General features: G+C 34.8%; 1 protein-coding gene, 1 long non-coding RNA gene and 1 pseudogene across 2 annotated transcripts; 1 reads left to right on the top strand and 2 right to left on the bottom strand.

Annotated features, from left to right (window-relative positions):
• Nucleotides 1-655: 655 nt before the first annotated feature.
• LOC149186923 (uncharacterized) lies at nt 656-4344 on the bottom strand. The gene has a single exon (XM_089411229.1). The coding sequence runs from the start codon at nt 4313-4315 to the stop codon at nt 1097-1099; it is 3219 nt and encodes a 1072-aa protein (XP_089267355.1). The 5' UTR covers nt 4316-4344; the 3' UTR covers nt 656-1096.
• Nucleotides 4345-4550: 206 nt separating this feature from the next.
• Nucleotides 4551-5374, bottom strand: LOC149186922 (uncharacterized). The gene is made up of 2 exons (XR_016256168.1): nt 5189-5374; nt 4551-4777 (listed from the first exon to the last, which is right to left on the bottom strand). It is a non-coding gene; the product is annotated as an uncharacterized LOC149186922 (long non-coding RNA).
• A 1669-nt stretch (nt 5375-7043) lies between these two features.
• On the top strand, nt 7044-18519 carry LOC149186921 (uncharacterized; annotated as a pseudogene).
• Nucleotides 18520-19141: the final 622 nt, after the last annotated feature.

Raw genomic sequence — 19141 nt, 5'->3', positions numbered from 1 at the left:
CTGAATACCTAATCTTAACTCCTAACTGTATCAAATACCGAGAACTCTGATTAGTGATCCATTAATAATCTGAAAAAAATATAGTAATAACCCCTCAAAATCCATTAAATCAGGATCAACCACTACACTAACCACCAATGTGAACTGACCAATAAATCAATAATGGGAATATTAACCACTGCACTAATCACCAGTATCAGAGAAATTATAAATATCATTTTCTGTCCAATAGTCAAACACTAAATTGATCTTAAAAGTAATGATAAATCAATTCATTAAATCGACCCCCAACCCACAACAGTCCACAAGAGTCCAGTGGAGACCAACACAATAAATAATGAACACATGAAATGGGCGTAAATATTGATGTCTACAAAAATAAAATTCAATAGAAACCTTAAAAACAAAGCTTCAACAATTAAACAATGTAATGGAAACCTTAACATCGAACAATTAAGCGATGTATAAGGGAGAAAACAGACCTTAATAAATAAATAATAATCCATTAAAAAAGATTTAGAAGTTGCCCTTCAGTCTGAGCTTCCTCTTGAGTGTTGATTTTCTCTTCCTCTTGAACAATGTTAACTGTAATTCGCAAGCATTGGAAGGGTGAAAAAACCTCCTGACCAATTATATATAACTCAACTCCTCAAAATTGTTCAAGATTTAAGCACCTCGCAACAAAGAAAAGCTTCTGTATCTTTATAATATGCAGAAATGCAAGATATACAGACCTCAAAATAGAGAAAACGTAATAGCTTCTTGCAGAAGCCGAATTTTACAAAAAGCAAAATGGAGACATAAGGTTGCCCTGGGCAACAGGGGCAATAAAATTCCCTCGTTGATTTATACTTGCAAGGGCTAGACTGCAACTCTCCTTTCTCCTATACCTCTGCTGAAACTGTATGTATAATTTGGTTGCCTTCCAGATTCTCAAGTTGTGTAATTATACAACTGCAAAACCGTATCAAAGGCTCAAAAAAACCATTTGTGTTGCTCAAAAACCGCCTAGAAGAATCAGGCTATACGTACATAGAAAACGGTATTATATCACAAAATATACTGAAAGTTAGGACCGAACCCCCTAATTCCCCATTCAGTCAACATGTTTGTAATCTATGGCACTTTGGTTATATTCAAGCACTGGTTCCACCTTTGCCAGCACCCTGTTCTCTCCACTTTCCTCACTGTATGAAGCAGGAACAGATCCATAATCAAATGTAAGCTCTGTTAAAGGTGGGATATTATCCCTTGCAAAGAGCATAACATGAGGGAACCTGATGTCAAGGTGATCATGTAGAACAAATTGCATGAGAAGATTAGGACAGGAACTGTGCTTTATGAAGCGTGAAACGTTCCCAAATTTGTTAGCATCTATTAGAAAGTTTAATGGTGGGAAAGCTGGATTGGAACCCTCTTCCCGCTGCTGCTGCTCGCACAAGATATCAGAAACACTCCCCCATTCTGTACCTTTTTGTGCGTGCTTCAGATTAAGGACATATTCACTGTCACTGTTACAAATAGCTGCCTGTTCTTCAATGGGGAACACCTGCCCTGTATATTCTGAAATAAAGGTGCCAGCTGCAAGTGGATCCCAAGACCTTACACCCCATTTCTTATCACTGGTTCGGAAGACCTCTAAATGGACATTCAAACCTCTTTGAGTTACTCTATTCCGGCAGCTCGGAGGACACCTACACTGCTCATTGCATTCATAGATTAATGATTTCCCCTTTATAAGAATACCATTTGAATTGTATGGTATTTGCTTGCCATTTCTCTGCGCACACAAGCAATAAATTAGACCACACCCACCTACACATATGCACCCCTCGGAAGAGTCCAGCTGCACTAGAGGATTCTGGTACCGAAGTGGTTTACTGGTATACTCAAAATGGGGTGGCCCTTTTTCATTGTCTATATTGTTAGAAAGAGGGACTGGTAACTTCTCAATCCCTAAAGATATGTCTGGATAAAGAAGACCTGCTCTTGTTAGGGGTTGAGCCTTCCAGACCCTAGTGCTTTTTAGAATTGCTGAACCAAGCTCTGGTTGACCTGGTATCCTATGAAGCTTGTACTTAAAAACGCCACATCCTGAACGCCCTTTATCTAACCAAGACTGTTCAACTTTATAGAGACCATCATAAATATAAATTTTACCAGAAGGACTCATGTTGTCTTTGACACCGCGAATCACTCTGATCTCAACTCCATAGTGCATGCTTCGTTCCAAAGCAAGATTGCCTCTCTCAAGCTTTTGATCAAAGCTCTGCTTCTTATCCGCTAAGTAATTATTTCCTCCTTGCCCAGTATATATCAACACATCACCCCCATCATCATCATCTTCATAACCACCTGAAGAAATTATACTGATTGCCACAGGCTCATTCCATTGATTGTTTTTAGCAGTAATGAAATCAATACCAGCCTGACTCGGGCCATGTAAACCAATTACACAGAGCTCCATTCGGAAATAAAAATGATCGCCCACATGAACACCTGGGACTGGACCTATAAATCTTCTACCTCGGTTTATCCACTGCCCTTTGTCCATCATTATGGTCCCTGCCTTTAAGTCAGGACGCCTTGCTGTTCCACCTAATTCCTTGCAGAATTCATCTTCATTCATCAGGTTGCGCCGCAATGCATCAAATGTCATCATAGCCTTCCTGACCCGTTCCCTATCATCACCATTTGACGACGCATTCTCTTCAGTGGTACGAACAACAGATGTCTCTTTGACAGCATACTTGCGTTTTCTTCTATATGTTTCTGTCTCTGCAAGCAAATTACCAGGAGTCTGTAGCATGGAACCTGTTCCAAGCACAGTCAGGTCCTTGAAACGACTCAAATTCATAGCAAGAGCAGATCTCAATTGATCGACATTGGGTACTTGAGAATTGATACTAGAAAGCTTCTGTCCCGGTACAATTCCCCTCTGCATGTTGGCTTCTGGAGTAACTTGCAATTGATTCTCATAATCTGCCTTCAGTACTGTTAAGTCAAACAGCCTTTTTAATTTTAACCTCTCAGACTCCAGAACCTCTGCCGCATTACTTTGCCCTACTGTGACCCCTGCAGAAATATCACTTCTGTTTAGTGTGGACTCTGCCACTCTTGCAATATTCGCTTCTACAATTGCCAGTGCACCCATTCCACCCCTATTCTCTGCGTTTATTGCAGTATTCACGTTCAACCTAGCAGGTTCTGCCAGCCCTACAGAATTCTCTCCTCCTTTCGCCCCTACAGCGAACTCACTTACATACTCTTGCTTCACTCTAACCAGTCCTACAGAATTCCCTTTTCCTTCGTTGGTCCCAGCAGTAATTTCACTTCCGTTCTCTTTCTTCACTGTAACCAGTCCTGCAGAATTCCATTTTCCTTTTTTGGCCACCGCAACGCTTTCATTTCCATACTCGGTCACTCTTACAGTATTCCCTCCTACAGTGGCCAATGCAGCCATTCCACCCCTATTCTCTACGTTTGTTGTGGCATTCATGTTCAAGCTAGCAGCCTCTGCCAGTCCTACGTAATTCCCTCTTCCTTCGTTAAACCATGTAGTGAATTCACTTCCATATTCTTGCTTCACTGTGACCAGTCCCACAGAATTCCCTTTTTCTTCTTCGTCCCCAGCAGTAATTTCACTTCCATGCTCTTTCTTCACTCTAACGAGTCCTACAGAATTCCCTTTTCTTTCGTTGGCCCCGTCCGTGCTTTCACTTCCACACTCTGTCTTCACTGTAACCAATCCTGCTGGATTCCCTCTTCCTTCTCTGGCTCCAGCACTGATTTCACCTCCATACCCTGTCTTCACCGTAGTCAGTGAACTGTTATTCGCTCTCAAAGTTACAGGCTCTACAGGTGGTTGTTTGCTTATGTTGTTAGTTTTCACAGGCAATTGTCCAATAGTAGAATAACGCAACTGAGGGTGATTTTGGCTTTGGCTCCCACCCATTTGAAAACTCTCAGCGTCCCCTCTCCTTTCACAATGGTTCTGATTAACAGGTGCCGAATTTGAATTCATATTCATGGGCATTTGCCTCAACATAGACGAATGTAATGGACAGGCGTTCTGCCCACTGCCTACGTTGGATTCTTCATTATTCATTGCAGCTTTCCAATTAGTGTTAGCAGTGAAATTCATGTCTATTTGCAGATATGAAGGACTATGTATTGAACAATGGTTTTGACTTTTACCCATTCTCTCAACTTGGGTTCTTTCTGTTCTTACTTCCCTTGGAATTTGATTACAACCCCCTTGCCCTTTATTGCAATCAAAATCAGAAACACTTGTAGAATTGAATTTCCTATGCATTTGAGAGAGAACAGGAACATGGTCATTCTTACTACTCACCTGATTACTATTCCCACTGTCCAGTTGATTTCTCTCAGTGAAACCATCTTTGATGGCTTCCATTTGGGGATTTTTATCAACACCCATTTCAGCACCTTGGGCAGAGCTTCGAATATCTGGGACTTGTATAGATTTCTGCTGATTTTGTCCTCTCAGGATACCATCCTGCGCAGTCTTCCCCCCCACCTCAACTGTATCAAATACCGAATATATATAAGGAGTATAGGCAGGTGGGTGCCGATGATTGGGATGGACGAACGCAGGTTGCAGATGAGAAGCGGCCAAAACTGGAGTAACCGCACAAATAGGCTGCACATCCATGATAGATCCTCCACGTCCGGATATTGTGAAGGGGGTACTACTGCTTAAAGGGCATAAGCCATTCTTATCAGCCGTATTCATCCTTCTTTCCCCTCAAAATCTCTGCAACAGCGACACGAAAAAAATGTTAAGAAAGGGTCCTTATAACACAGGTAAATTCATCTAAACATCCAAAATGCAGACAATAGCACAAAAATATAATAACAAATGTTTCCAGATAATCAAATCAAATGTTCTCTGTTCTTCAATTTTGGATGTCAGGCCTAAAAAATGCAGCGACAAATCTTACTACCAAGTATGAAATTACATCCAAGAGGGTTTGAACTCCAGGAACAAACAAGCCTGATAATTCGAACTATTCCGCAGGAACCCTCATATAAAAACCCAAAAAAATACCATAATTTAAAACCAGTCATCAAAACCCATGAAGCACAGCAGAGGGACAAAATCAAATGCAGAATTATTTAGGAAAGCCAGATGTAAAATTCCCCAAAATTCAATCCGAAAACCTACAGATCAAGTCCTGAATACGGACCTCCCGCCCTGAGCAGACCCCAAATGAAATACAAAACCAATTGAGCGGTTTTTAAGTATATCACATCTGTCCAAACCCAATATTAAATGATATAAGCAGACAACACGTAAATTAAATGATAGGAGCAGACAACAGGAAACAGGTGAAACCCAGGCAGCCATTGTACCTACCTACCTGAATGAAATATATTCGTTATGGAATATCCAACAACAGGAGCAGTAGCGTATGAAAACAAAGGTGGTATGGGTATGGTATCGGGGGTGGCGGTGGCAACACACCTCCAATTCCTCCTCTAACTCTTTAACTACCAACCAAAGTTGGAGGCGCCTCCAAAATCGCTGTACGAATCCTTCGTAATCTTCTCGAAAAGAGCAACTACTCCTCGGTACATTAACTAATATGTCCCCGTATTCCCCGAAGCGGATTCGATCTTATTGCATTAAATGTTACTCAATTATTTCCAGACACCTGGATTATTTAAATGTTTATAGTAACAGCTTCTCGGTCATTGAAATTTCTGGGAAATTGCTCGCCGACCTGGAAACGCCCAACGAAAGAAAATGTTTGGGTTTGGCGGTCTATTGAATGAAAAATGTATTGTCTAAACGGTATACATTTTGAAATTATTGGGGCCGGGCTTTATACATTTTTAAATTATTGGTGCAGGAGTTTATACGTTTTCAATTATTTGGACCACAGTTTATACGTTTTGGAACTTTGTTGGCCAAAGTCTATCTGGTGGTATACGTTTGGAACTTTGTTGGGAGCTATGTATTTTTTTTATTAAATTTGTTTTTTTAATGAAATTGGTTTAGAATGGCGTGAATTTGTTGGTATCACAAGTTTGACACAAAGGCATACATACTCTACTCCTTTTGGTTTTGAATGTATGATCTCTTAGTAGGAAACACATGCTTTTAACTATTAGGCCCACTCGAGCTATATGGAATCTCGTCAATTTGATTGTTCATAATGTTGAATTTATTTATCCATTCAAAAACAAGATTGATACAATTTGGATGAATTTGTTGGAATCACAAATTTAATACAATTTGAATGTTTTATAGAGTGTTCATAATGTTGAATTTATTTATTCATATTCAAAAACAAGATTTAAACTACGAGAAGCACTATTCAACCAAAAATTGTTTTTCAGATCCCGAACAAAACTCCAAAACATATAATTGGGTAGTAGTTTAATGAAGAGAGAGTTTTAGTTCATGGGATAGATTTTTTTATCAGTGGTCATAAATTAGAAAATGTCTAGTTTTAAGTTACAATTTAATGAGCCCCAAGGGATAGCTCAAATGGTCGAGTTCCCGTTGCTAAGCACTTTCCCAGTTGGGAGGTCACGGGGTCAAATCTCCTCGACGCCCTCGGGGTTAGGCCTGATATGGCCAACTGGCAGATCCCTTCGGGTGGAACTGCCCCGCTTCTCTACGTGGACGTAGCGGCCACTCATTGAGTGCCCGTGAACCACATTGAAAAAAAAAAAAAAAAAAAGTTACAATTTAATGAAGTCATATTTTTAATCTTTCTAGATATGATTTTTGGTCGATTGTCACAAATGTCATAGTCTAACGAGCTATCATTTTTATCATGAAAATAAAAAAAATTCTTGCGCGATTTTGATAAAATCTAGCAAAAAATTTTGGAAATCTTAGTTACAGTTGTCAAGATTCAAGATTTTGAGTGCCCCGAGAGTAGTTTATTTTTATTATATATATATATATATATATATATATTTTTTTTTTTTGTTTCTTTATGGTGAATCCATTTCTACCATAAAAACATGATTCAATGACTCATAATTTCAGATTTTTTGAAAAAAAAATGGCCGAATTCCAGCGACTTTTTGGTCGTCCAGGGGAAATTGACACCTCGGTAGACATCACCATCACAAATTGGTGAAATTTTAGTTTGAAGTTGTTGAGTTTACATAATTCATGTATCTCAATGGTTTATAGGGCACTGAATCTATTTTGGCATTCAAAAATATAATTTAAACGATGTAACATTACGATCTCATCAAGAATTGTGTCAAAGAAAAAAAGATAAAAAATCGTCTCATTAGACAATGTCTTTTTGGGCATAATTTTAAACCAATTTTCCTTGAAATCTTTTGGGGGAAATTGTTAACATTGTAAATTTAAGTTGTTGAGTTTGTATTATTTGGGTGTTCTAGGGATTTTTTAGTGCTCATGATCTCACAAAGAATTGTGTCGTCAGTACGATGAAAAAAGAGGAAAAATCATCTCATTAGCTATGTATTCTTGAAAATATTTTCAACCAATTTCACCTAAAATCCGACAAAAATTATTAAAATTGTAAATTAGGTTGTTGAGTTTGTACTATTTAGGAGTTCTACGAGTCTTTTAGGGCTCATGATTTCACCCTGTGTTGTCATATTTTTGTCAGAAAAGGAATAAAAAAAAAATCACCTCATTAGAAATTAATGTTTTGGGCATATTTTTTTTGACCAATTTTACCTAAAATCCAACAAAAAAAAATGTTAAAATTATAAATTTAAGTTGTTGAGTTTGTACTATTTGGAAGTTCTAGGAGTTTTTTAGGGCTCATGATCTCACCAAGAATTGTGTCATCAAATTTAAATGAAAATAGAGGAAAAACCACCTCATTAGACTGTCTTTTTGGGCATACTTTTCAACCAATTTTCCCTAAAATCCGACAAAAAATGTTAAATTTTAAATTTAAGTTGTTGAGTTTGTATTATTTGGGTGTTCTTACGGTTTTTTAGGGTTCGTGATCTCACTAAGAATTGTGTTGTCAAATTTTAGTAAAAAAAGATAATAAAAATAAATAAATAAACATCTCATTAGACTATGCCTTTTTTGGTATATTTTTCTTCCAATTTTACTTGAAATCTAGCCGGAAATGTTTAAATTGTAAATTTGAGTTGATGAATTTATACTATTTGGGCGTTCTAGGGTTTTGTAGGCTCATGATCTTACCAAGAATTGTATGGTTGGATTATGGTGAAAAATGAGTTTTTTAAGCTCGTGATTTCACCAAAAATAGTGTTATTGGATTATAGAGAAAAAATATAACCAACCTAGATCCATCTTAACTCTGGATCTATCAAGTGTCGAAAGGGATCAAATCTCTTGAGGTGCAAACATCTTTTTTGAGTGCAAAACTTAAGGAAAGGTTTGCACCTCGAGAGATTTGATCCCTCTCGGTGCTTGATAGATCCAGAGTTAAGATGGATCTAGGTTGGTTTCAGTCGTGTGTGGCCAAGGAAAATCTATTGAACATATGATTAATTTTATCAATAATATGTAAATCATTTTAAATATGCTAAATATGTCAGAGATTTATCTAGTCATTTTAATTTTAAATTTGCTTAGTTACCTCAGTTTGTTGAGATGATAAATATTGTTAATAACTTTAATGATAAAAAATGATGAAATAAAAATTTTGAATGCAAAGTGACAATGTAATAGTGTTGAATAATAGAAAATGTGAATAATAAGAATGTAGTTAATTACAAATAGTCTTCATTGTGATCAATCTCAAACTATTTTCTTCTACTATTCTTATTGTCACCCTTGTTAGTTTTGTCATATTTTCGTATCAATTATATGAAAAGGACAGTTGAAATAATAAACCTTCTAAATCTTTAGCTCGAGCAGTTGTAGTAAACATTATACCTTGTCTCTCTTGCTCTCCAATATTAATAGGTTGAATTACACCAGAATCAATGTACATTGTCAATAATTTTTTGTGCTTACACCGGAATCAATGCACATTGTTAATCACATCACTTTAAAATTAATGTACCATCATACATCCAATTACATCAAATTAGAAATCAACATCTACACTAACATCAAAATTAATGTACATTGTCAATAATTTTTTGTGCTTACACTGGAATCAATGCACATTGTTAATCCAATCACTTTAAAATTAATGTACCATCATACATCCAATTACATCAAATTAGAAATCAACATCTACACTAACACCAAAATCAATATACATTGTCAATAATTTTTTGCTTACACCGGAATCAATGCACATTGTTAATCCAATCACTTTAAAATTAATGTACCATCATACATCCAATTACATCAAATTAGAAATCAACGTCTACACTAACACCAAAATCAATGTACATTGTCAATAATTTTTTGTGCTTACACTGGAATCAGTGCACATTGTTAATCCACTCACTTTAAAATTAATGTACCATCATACATCCAATTACATCAAATTAGAAATCAGCATCTACACTAACACCAAAATCAATGTACATTGTCAATAATTTTTTGTGCTTACATTGGAATCAATGCACATTGTTAATCCAATCACTTTAAAATTAATGTACCATCATACATCCAATTACATCAAATTAGAAATCAACATCTACACTAATATCAATGCATCTGATTCAAGCAATCAAATAAGATTAGAAAACAACATCTCTCTCTCTCTTGCTCTTTGCCCTCCAATCCTCTCTTTTCCCCCATAACTCTCTCTCTCTCTCTCTCTTCAACTATGTTACTATATCCCTCCCTTTCTCCTTCTCTATCCTTCTCTCCCCCCTTCTCTCCATCTCTCCTTCTTTGTCTCTTTATCTCATCCCTAAACATACACACTCTCTTCATCTCTCCCTTATCACTCTCTCTGTCTCTCCACTTCTCACTCTCTATGTCTTTCTTCTTCCCTCCCTCTCTCTCCCTTCAACTCAATCTCTCTCTCCTCCTCTCTCTCATCCTTCCTCTCTCGTCCTTCCCCTCTCTCTCTCTCTCTCTCTCTCTCTCTCTCTATGCTCCAATCCTCTCACTATTTCGCTCCCTCCTCTCTTTCCCCCCTCTGTCTTTATGTCTCCCTCTCCCTCTCTTACCCTTCTCTACCTCTCTCACTCCTCTGCCTCTCTCTCTCTTCATTCCTCCTCTCCCAATGGATCTCCATCTCGCTCTAGTCACTCACCCTATCTCTCCAGCTCTATCACTGTATGTCTCTGTTCTTCCCTCCCATATATATCTAAAATTGATATATATCATGATATATTAATATATATTATAATATGACATATTTAATATTGTATTCAATCCGAAGTTATTAAATTTAATAATATCAATATTATAATATAAATATTAAATTTAATAATAATATTGATATTAATTTTTAATATTAATGTTAGGGTTAATAATATTTTTTTGCATGGTATTAATAATAATTTGGCCCATGGTATTTGGCTCACAGGCTTCACCTAAATAAAATCTCTTTTTTAGTGTTCGTAAATATAAAGAGGTTTATGGAGTAACTATAAAAATAGTTTTTATTTATTTACCATACCTCTAGTTTATTTATATTTTTATTTATTTACCATACTTCTAGAGTAAGTATAAAAATAGGTTTTATTTATTTACCATACCTCTATTTTATTTATATTTTTATTTATTTACCAGTATCTGGCTCATAGGCTTCACCTAAATAAAATCTCTTTTTTAGTGTTCGTAAATACAAAAAGGTTTATGGAGTAAATATAAAATTAGTTTACCATACCTTTGGAGTAAGTATAAAATTAGGTTTTATTTATTTACCATACCTCTCGAGTAAGTATAAAATTAGGTTTTATTTATTTACCATACCTCTCGTTTATTTATTTACCATACCTCTTTTTTGAGTGTTCTTAAACCTCTTTATATTTTAAATTTATATTGTGTTTATACATAATAATAATTAGATTGATTTTTAAAAAAGACAACATAATAATAATTAGATTGATTTTTAAAAAAGACCCAACATAAATGCGATAAATATTTTTATAATAAATGCTGAATAAAATTTAGAACATATTGTTCAAAACTTTAGATAGAAATTCCAGCAAAAAAGGTAGTAATGAAATTATATTGCCTCACAAATCATACCATAGATAGAATATAATGTCTTAGATATTGGGTAGTAATGAAATTATATTGCCACACAAACCATACCATAGATAGAATATAATGTCTTAGATATTTCCATCTGTTCATATGTATACACATATATTAAATTTTTCTTTTAATTATTAGAGAGAGAACATTTATTTATTATTACAAATATCTTGACTATAATTGAGCTTACATTACAAATGTTTACAAACTTTCTTACATTACATCTACATGTGTCCTATGGTGGGTTGTAAAGCATCTCTTGACAAAAAATCACTTCATTAAACTCTATTTTTTTTAACATATTTTTCAATCAATTTTCTTTAACTCTAGCAAAAATTATTAAAATTATAAATTAAAATTGTTGAATTTTTTTAGAATTTTAGATCTATTTACGCATTCAAAAATATAATTTAGATAATAGAAAATTACAATTCCTCAATAATTATATTTTCAATTCCCAATCTAACTTGTAAAAAAAATTCAAAAAAATGAAAATCCCTAACATCGTGTAATCTTTCTTCACAAAATCTTAAATTACATGTCATGATTCCCTTTCCCACCCTTCCGCTTCAAGGATTCCATGAACTTTCCTTAATGGAGGAACTAGCTTTCCTTAATGCTTCAGTGTTGCCCATTGAATAATTGGGTAGTGCCCTTTAATTACCCGTTCTTATAGTGATTCTATGAACTTTCTAAAAATAGATTAATTTTGTTTTGCAGTACAATGAATGTAAACATGATCGTGTATGTAATCACTCTCACATATCACTGAACATTTTTTCATAATGAAGTGGGAAATTTTTAAAAGAGCGGAATGAAAACAAGAGGAGTGGGGAAGGCCATTTAATAACGACAAGAATGATCTTCCCCACTTTCAAACAAAACCTCACAACCATATGAATCGGCATACTCTCTATGTATAGACAAACCTCTACATTGTCCCAAGCCCTTTTCAGTTTTGAAGGTGCCAAAGCAATAATGCACCAATGCTTCGAAGCTTCAAAGTTCATTGCATTAATAACCTTAATGCTATTCTTTGTTATTTTTGGTTATTTCTCTATGTAAGTTTGGTAGAATTATATCTTTATCATGTCACTTTAATCAGGGATAGCATAAGATTTGAACCGAAGATTTCTGATTCAGTGAGACTTCATTTCCACAGCGATTACCAATTGAACTACCTCAAACAACAAAAATTTTATTTTAAATAATAATTTTTTTGGAGAAATTTTTAAAGCGTTCAAAAATAAATTCTTTAAAAAATTTATAATCTATCAACTTTTTTCACAAAATCTTAAGTCTATAGTTTCATTTTAATTCATTTAGCATCAATGGTTCATAAACATTAATCATCAATGGTTAGTAAACATTAATGATGGATTAATCATTGATGATTTGTAGATGCATAGTGACTAAGTTTGATATCAATGGTTTATGGGTTTGTTCTTCATCAAAGGTTCATGAATGGTTTAATTAAACTTAGTAAATATTCACAGAACTTTATTCTTAGAGTTGAAGATTGAACAAGGTGTCTCCGTAAAACCTTTGTGACAATTTTTTAAATGGATAAGTGCACAGTCACATCCGTGCAATGTTTGACATTTTATTGAGTTCACCAAGGTTCCCATGCTTAAATGTAACATGCAATGCTTAACACATGCATGGGACATAAAATGCTTTAAAAGAGTCATTTCAAAGCTTATAGATTTTCTAGTTTTAAAAAGTTCATATTTTTTTTTTTTGAAATGGAAAATTCATATGCATCAATTTTAATAATGATAGGAGAACATAGAAAATTAGGCCAAAATTAGGGTTTATATTTTTGGGAAATAGATTAAATTTTTGGATACTCTTTATGCAGAGAGTGTGTATGCCAATTTTGGTGATGCTCCAAGAGAATGAAAAATTAGTTCAAGGTCTGTTTTATATTCTTAGAAAACCTTATCAATGGACATGCTTGTATGGTTATAAATGAGAAAACATAGAAAATTCAAGTGATTTTGGTTAAGTGAAAAATTAAGTCAAATTAGGATCGCAAAGAATTCTAAAAATCATAGATACCTCATAATTACCTTTTTACAAATGGATATTGTTTTTAGACGATTCCAAACACTTCAAACTTTTTCAATGTAATATGTTTTTAACAATGAAAAGAAGTGCTCTAGTTTTTTTTTACATGTGTTTTTTCATGATCTTATCTTATCTTTTGACCTAAATGAAGTCTGCCCTACCTAAGTTTCAATGACACAATATTTTGAGCTAACAAAGTGCTCCCCACTTAGGAAGTCCCTAGAAGAATCAGGTTACTTGATTTTCAAGTAACTACAAATTTTCAAGTAATTGTCAGTGTCATTTACTGTCAGCTAGTGCACCCCACTTGATGGCTTCATCTTTAACTTTACTTACACTCCAAGCTTTTCCCAAGTTGACTTGCACTCTAAGAAATTGCCAAGTTCACTTCCACTCTAAGTGTTTTATAGGTTGACTTGCAAATTAAGTCAACTCTATTTCAGGATTATTTGTACTCCATGTAAGCTTCTATTCTAGGAAGCTTCCTTTGGTAACTTAAACTTCAAATAGGATCTATCTATTTAGAGAAGGAGAAAAATCACTTGGAGAGTGCATAGATGAGCACTTTCCAATGTAAAGAGTGCACTTTGGCTAAACTTACTCTTGATTATTTTCTTATAGAAGGATCTATTCACATAACGCAAAGGGAGTTTTTTTCTTGTACTAGTAAATGGCTATCTCTTGTGTTATCTTCCATAGGTTGGGTGAATGGGTTGAGGAAGCTTTACCTCTTAATTTCAAGTTTTCTTAATTATCTTGAGCTGGACGGTGTTCCTACTTGTGACATTCTGGAAAAATCACAGTACTTTTTGGGTGGCTTTTCAAATGCATGAAGCCCTAAGGTTAGTGTTCTATTCTAGTTTCAAGACCCTTCCATATTAGCCTCAACTCTATTCCTTGTCATTCTTTGGTTTTAAAGTTTCTCTTCGCTATAGGAAATTGCAACTGATGGAGATAATGAAAAATGGCAGCATCCTTTCATGTTCTTGCTTTTGTTCTTTTCAGCTCATACTTATGTTTTTAGGAACACATTCGCTACTATTGTATTGATTGAATTTCTCATGTTCACTACCATGGTTGAACTTTAAGTATCATGAGGATATTGAAAAAGTCTCAACATGATTCTTTATATCCTTTGAGTTCCTTGAGCATGTTGACTTGTAACCAATTTGCTTGGGACTTTGTTCTTTCTGCAACTCTTAATAATGAGGATAAAATCAACATCTTTTGGCAACCAATATGAGAGTACATGTGTGTAAGACACTCTATCAAGCATAGCTCTTATATGTTTAAAGTTCATCTATCAATTACATGTGAACTCATGTGATTTCAAGTAGTATGTTTTGCTCGTTGGTTTTCTTTTCACTTCACTCCATAATTTTAAGTACAAGGCACTAGGCTTCTTTTAAAAACAATTGACTTATAACTTTTTGAAGGAAAAAGTACTAGAATATCTTTGTTGTTCTTTAACTTAGTTACAAATATGTGAGGGGTGTGCCTTATATCAGGGTTAAAACATTGATGTAGGGTGTTTTCCTTATGTTTTTTATCAATTTAATTCAAAGTTATGCAACTTTTATTACAAAAATAAGGGAACATTATTGTATTTTTATGAGATTTTTGAGTTTCTTTGACTTATTCAATCTCAATTTTGAAACTCAACATTGATGATTTGAAGGAGAAAGTACATATTTTAAAGAATTTTAATGTAGATTGGTGAACTTCATAGTGGATTTGAGGCATTTTATATCACCAAGAGTTCATAATTGAAGCATCAAATAATTTACAGATACCCACTTGAGTTGGCATGTCCTAAACACCTTAAGGTTCTCACTACAAAGGTATTTCTAGGTGATAACACCTCTAACACTCACATAGAACCTATGCATACTCTCTAACGTGAAAGTATTCCAACATCAACACTCAATCTACTTGGCACAAACTCATCAAACATATCAACAAAGGATTTAATTTTCTACCTCAATGAAAACTTATAAATTCATGTCAATAACACTTCGCAGTATTACTGTGGGGCATGTGGGCACATCTCCAATGAACACATTCTCCTAAGGCACACAACTCTTGGTAGATTATCTAATAATGATAATAAATAAAAGGCATGTTGAAGCATGAGCTTTGTACAAGTTTTGGTGTGGTTATTTTTTACTTGTAAAAGAATTTAATATTGCAGCGACTAACAAGTAGTGGAGAGGTTAACAATTAAATAAAGGGATCTTAATGTGTTTGACTCGATCAACTATAATTGAAGTTGTTATAATATATTGTAATGAGAAACTAAAAGCGCAAAGGAGTTCATTTTGGCCCAATTCTGTGTTTTTGTTTACTATGAAAGCCATATCGATTGCTATTAGAGCATAAAGTTCTTAAAGATTGACAAACACCAATCATGCGACCCACTCCTTAGTTGCTCAAACATCTAAAATTCATGAAGCTTGATTTACACCTATCACAATGCTTGGTCCTTGGTAGATTGCTACTCTTGCAAACATTGGGTTGTTGGAGGCCTACTCCTCTAATTCTAGAATTTCAAATTAGTTTGTACGGGATGATTCAAATAATTTTTTCAAACTCTAGTTTTGTATACTAGGAAGATAGTTCCTCTACTAGCCAAAGCATTTATAATATTGGGTACTCAAATATACAATGTACTTCAACAACCTAATTCTCAACGAATCTACCAAATGGCACTAAGAAAGGATAAATTAACCTCTAACTCCATCTCAAAGTTTTTTTCGCCCCAATTCCTCTGAATTTCCACCAACACATTTTAGATAGTAATGTTGACTTTAATTGAGCTAAAAGGCCCCTCATAAAAAGTTGTAAAATCTTTGTGCTTAGATCCCAATATTACCTTGCACAATTATTTTTATGACATGGATGGTGAATGTATTGATGCTTAGATTTAAAGTCTATCCATGTATCTAGACACGTGTCATAAGATAAGAGAGGCCAAGAAACTAGACTAGGTAGCATTGCATTTATTTAGGATAGCACTGGAGTGGTTACAAATTCTCTATGATCATTCCACCCTCTACAAAGAGTAAGGGAATACACCTCCAAATCAAAACTATATGATCTCCTAGATGTGGTTTGGTGATGTATTATAGCAATAGTTTTACCCACCAAGGAATTATAATTATTTATGGGCACATTGTAAGTTTTAAACATTTACAGTGAGCAATGCATACACATATCTTTTATAAAACAAAAAAAGTAAACAATGGAAATCACACATAATACGTAGAGATCTACCCTGGAAACACTTAACTGAGAAAACTAGTAAACGTTTAGAGTTGCACCTCTAATTTTTTTTAATCACCAATCAATTTCGGTGTTTACAATACATATAACACCCTAATCCATTGACACGGATTTCATTACAACCTTAATTCCAAAATTGGAATTAGAAAACTATGAGCTAAAATGTCATGCACAAAAAAATTGTCAAAAGTAAAAATCGTGTGAAAAACACCAAAAATATATGCAAAAACCACCCTTTTGTGTGTGTGTGTGTGCTAGGCAGGGAAGCGACACTTTCCCCCACTATAACTCCCCTAGATACGCGGGTTTCTACTTTCTTGTTGTGCCTAATGCATAGGAAATGTATATGGGGCTATTCATGCAAATGATATAACAGATACCCAACACACATTAGTTTCATCTTCACTAGTTCTCAAGTCAATAAATTAAATCTTATATTGCTCAATTCACTAAGTTTTGAATATCACAAATCTAGAACATGTTCACTATATAAAGTTTATTTACCAATGTGCTACAATATCAATATCCTCCCAAGGCCCTATTTTTTGAACAACATTACACATCTATTGCATGCTAAGCCCCTATGCATCTCTTGTAGATCATCAAGTCTCAAACCCTATCACACCTAATGCTAGCATGGTCCTTATGACCAACCATTGTGCCCCAATTGACAGAGTAATCTTATTCACCAAATATTGCTAGATTAAGGACAACATTTACTATCTTATCCTCCATAATGATAGTCAAAAGAATTTGATTGTAACATTTATAGTCTCAAAACTAAAGTTCTTCACCACACCTATCCTAACCCATACCGTTTGGGTGGGTCACTAATAATGGAAATCATTCAAATTGGTTATTTTCATTACTTGGTCATATTTGGTATGTCTCCCTTTCAAGATATGATGGAATATGATATTATCCCATTGGATTATGCTAACCTCTTAGTGGCTCATCCTCAATAGTGAAATAAAAAAGCCATCTATGATGTAGGATTGAATTAGTATACTTTATTCCATGGTGAAAATTTTGGCTTCAAGTTTAAATTTGTTGCTAGCATAGTCCTACAACTCCTTACTATTTGTGAGTGGTCAAGTAGGTACAACATAAGCAATGCCTCCATTTAATCATTTTGCATCTGATCAAAGTAGATATTATAGTACAATAGGTCCTCACATCCCTTCATTCTCTATTAGATAATTATCAGGATGTGTTTGAGGAACCTCAAAGTTTTCCCTTGAAATGTAATATTGAACATTATATTGATCTAATTCATGGAGGGTCATTTCCCAATGAACATACTTATAAGTTATCACACAATGAAAGTGAAGAATTGGAGAAACAAATAAATCAATTTTTGTGGGTTGGGCACAATTAATGAGTTATTCCCTTCCTATGTATTTTAAGGTCGAAAAATCATTGCATTGTCACAAATATGTGAAATTAGTTGACAAGTTTGAACATAATAGTGAAGGGATAACACTTTGACATATGGTGTTTGGCTTGGAGAAGACTTGGAGGCACCTATGAGGATGAAAGCATTACAAGATCTCATTGAAAAACATTAACACCATTTTATTTTGTTTCAAGTCACACCCAATATATATGATATTTTTCGACATTTGAATTGGTGTCCTCGTTATAAGTGTTCAATTTCTCTAGAATCTACTATGATGTGAGCATACTTATGCATGTTGTTAAATGGATTCACTATTGAAAACTATTGTTGCAAACCTTACGGGACTTCCATTATGGGAAGAGAACTATATATTGTATATTCCAACATAGGCATGGGTAGACAACTATTGGTTGCTACCACTCACTTAGAACATCATTGTCTTGCTCCTCGAAAATGGGCTCAAATGTATCATGTGGAACATGTCTATTAGGTCGCTAAATATTTGAATATGTTGAAGAATCTACCAAATTTCATTTTTAGAGGAAGTGGGAATTAAGATGATAAGTTGGATGGTTCTCCTCCTCTTCATGATGGGTGGTATGATGTTTGGGTGAAGCTTAGACCTAGTCAATATGATACTCAATATTAGTGAATGCTAATTGGAAATTATTTTTTGCAAAAGCACTTGGATATAATATGTTTCCATATTTTTTTCCTACCACAAGCCATTTCTTTCTACTAGCCATCCAAAAATCTTAGAGAGGTGTGTACTACATGTTCTCATTACTACTTGAGCTCATTAGGTGTTGTTACTCTATCCCATTTCTCTAATTAATGTGATACATGGTGCTTTAACCATTCACTAGCACATTACAATCATATGTTTTGAGGATGTCCATTCAGTCACATTTTTTAAACAATGTTGGGGTTGTGTTGTTATAGTTTTTGCTACTCCTTTCTGTTGGGTTGTGTTATATTCTTTCCACAACTAACCTATGTAGTGAACTGGGGGGTTAGAGGGGGGGCGGAGCCCCCCCTTCATTACGCCGATTGCACAGCAAGGGTTGCACAGCGAGGGGGTCACGGGGGGGGTGGCAGCCCCCCCTGTCTGGGGGGTTTGAGGGGGGCGAGTAGCCCCCCTCTACGGGGTCCGGGGGAGTGCCCCGAGAAATTTTTTTTGGACCCTATATTAGGTTGGGCGAACCTACCTATGGTTTTCGTTCCATGGTGTTGGATGCTTCGGCATGTATAAATATGTATTGTAACATTGA

This window comes from Pinus tabuliformis, chromosome 3_1, assembly GCF_031772625.1.
Source record: "Pinus tabuliformis cultivar Carrire ecotype Pingquan chromosome 3_1, CPIR1, whole genome shotgun sequence".
NCBI lineage: Eukaryota > Viridiplantae > Streptophyta > Pinopsida > Pinales > Pinaceae > Pinus > Pinus tabuliformis.
The sequence above is the reverse complement of the archived record's forward strand: the minus strand, read 5'-3'. Positions and strand labels throughout refer to the sequence as shown.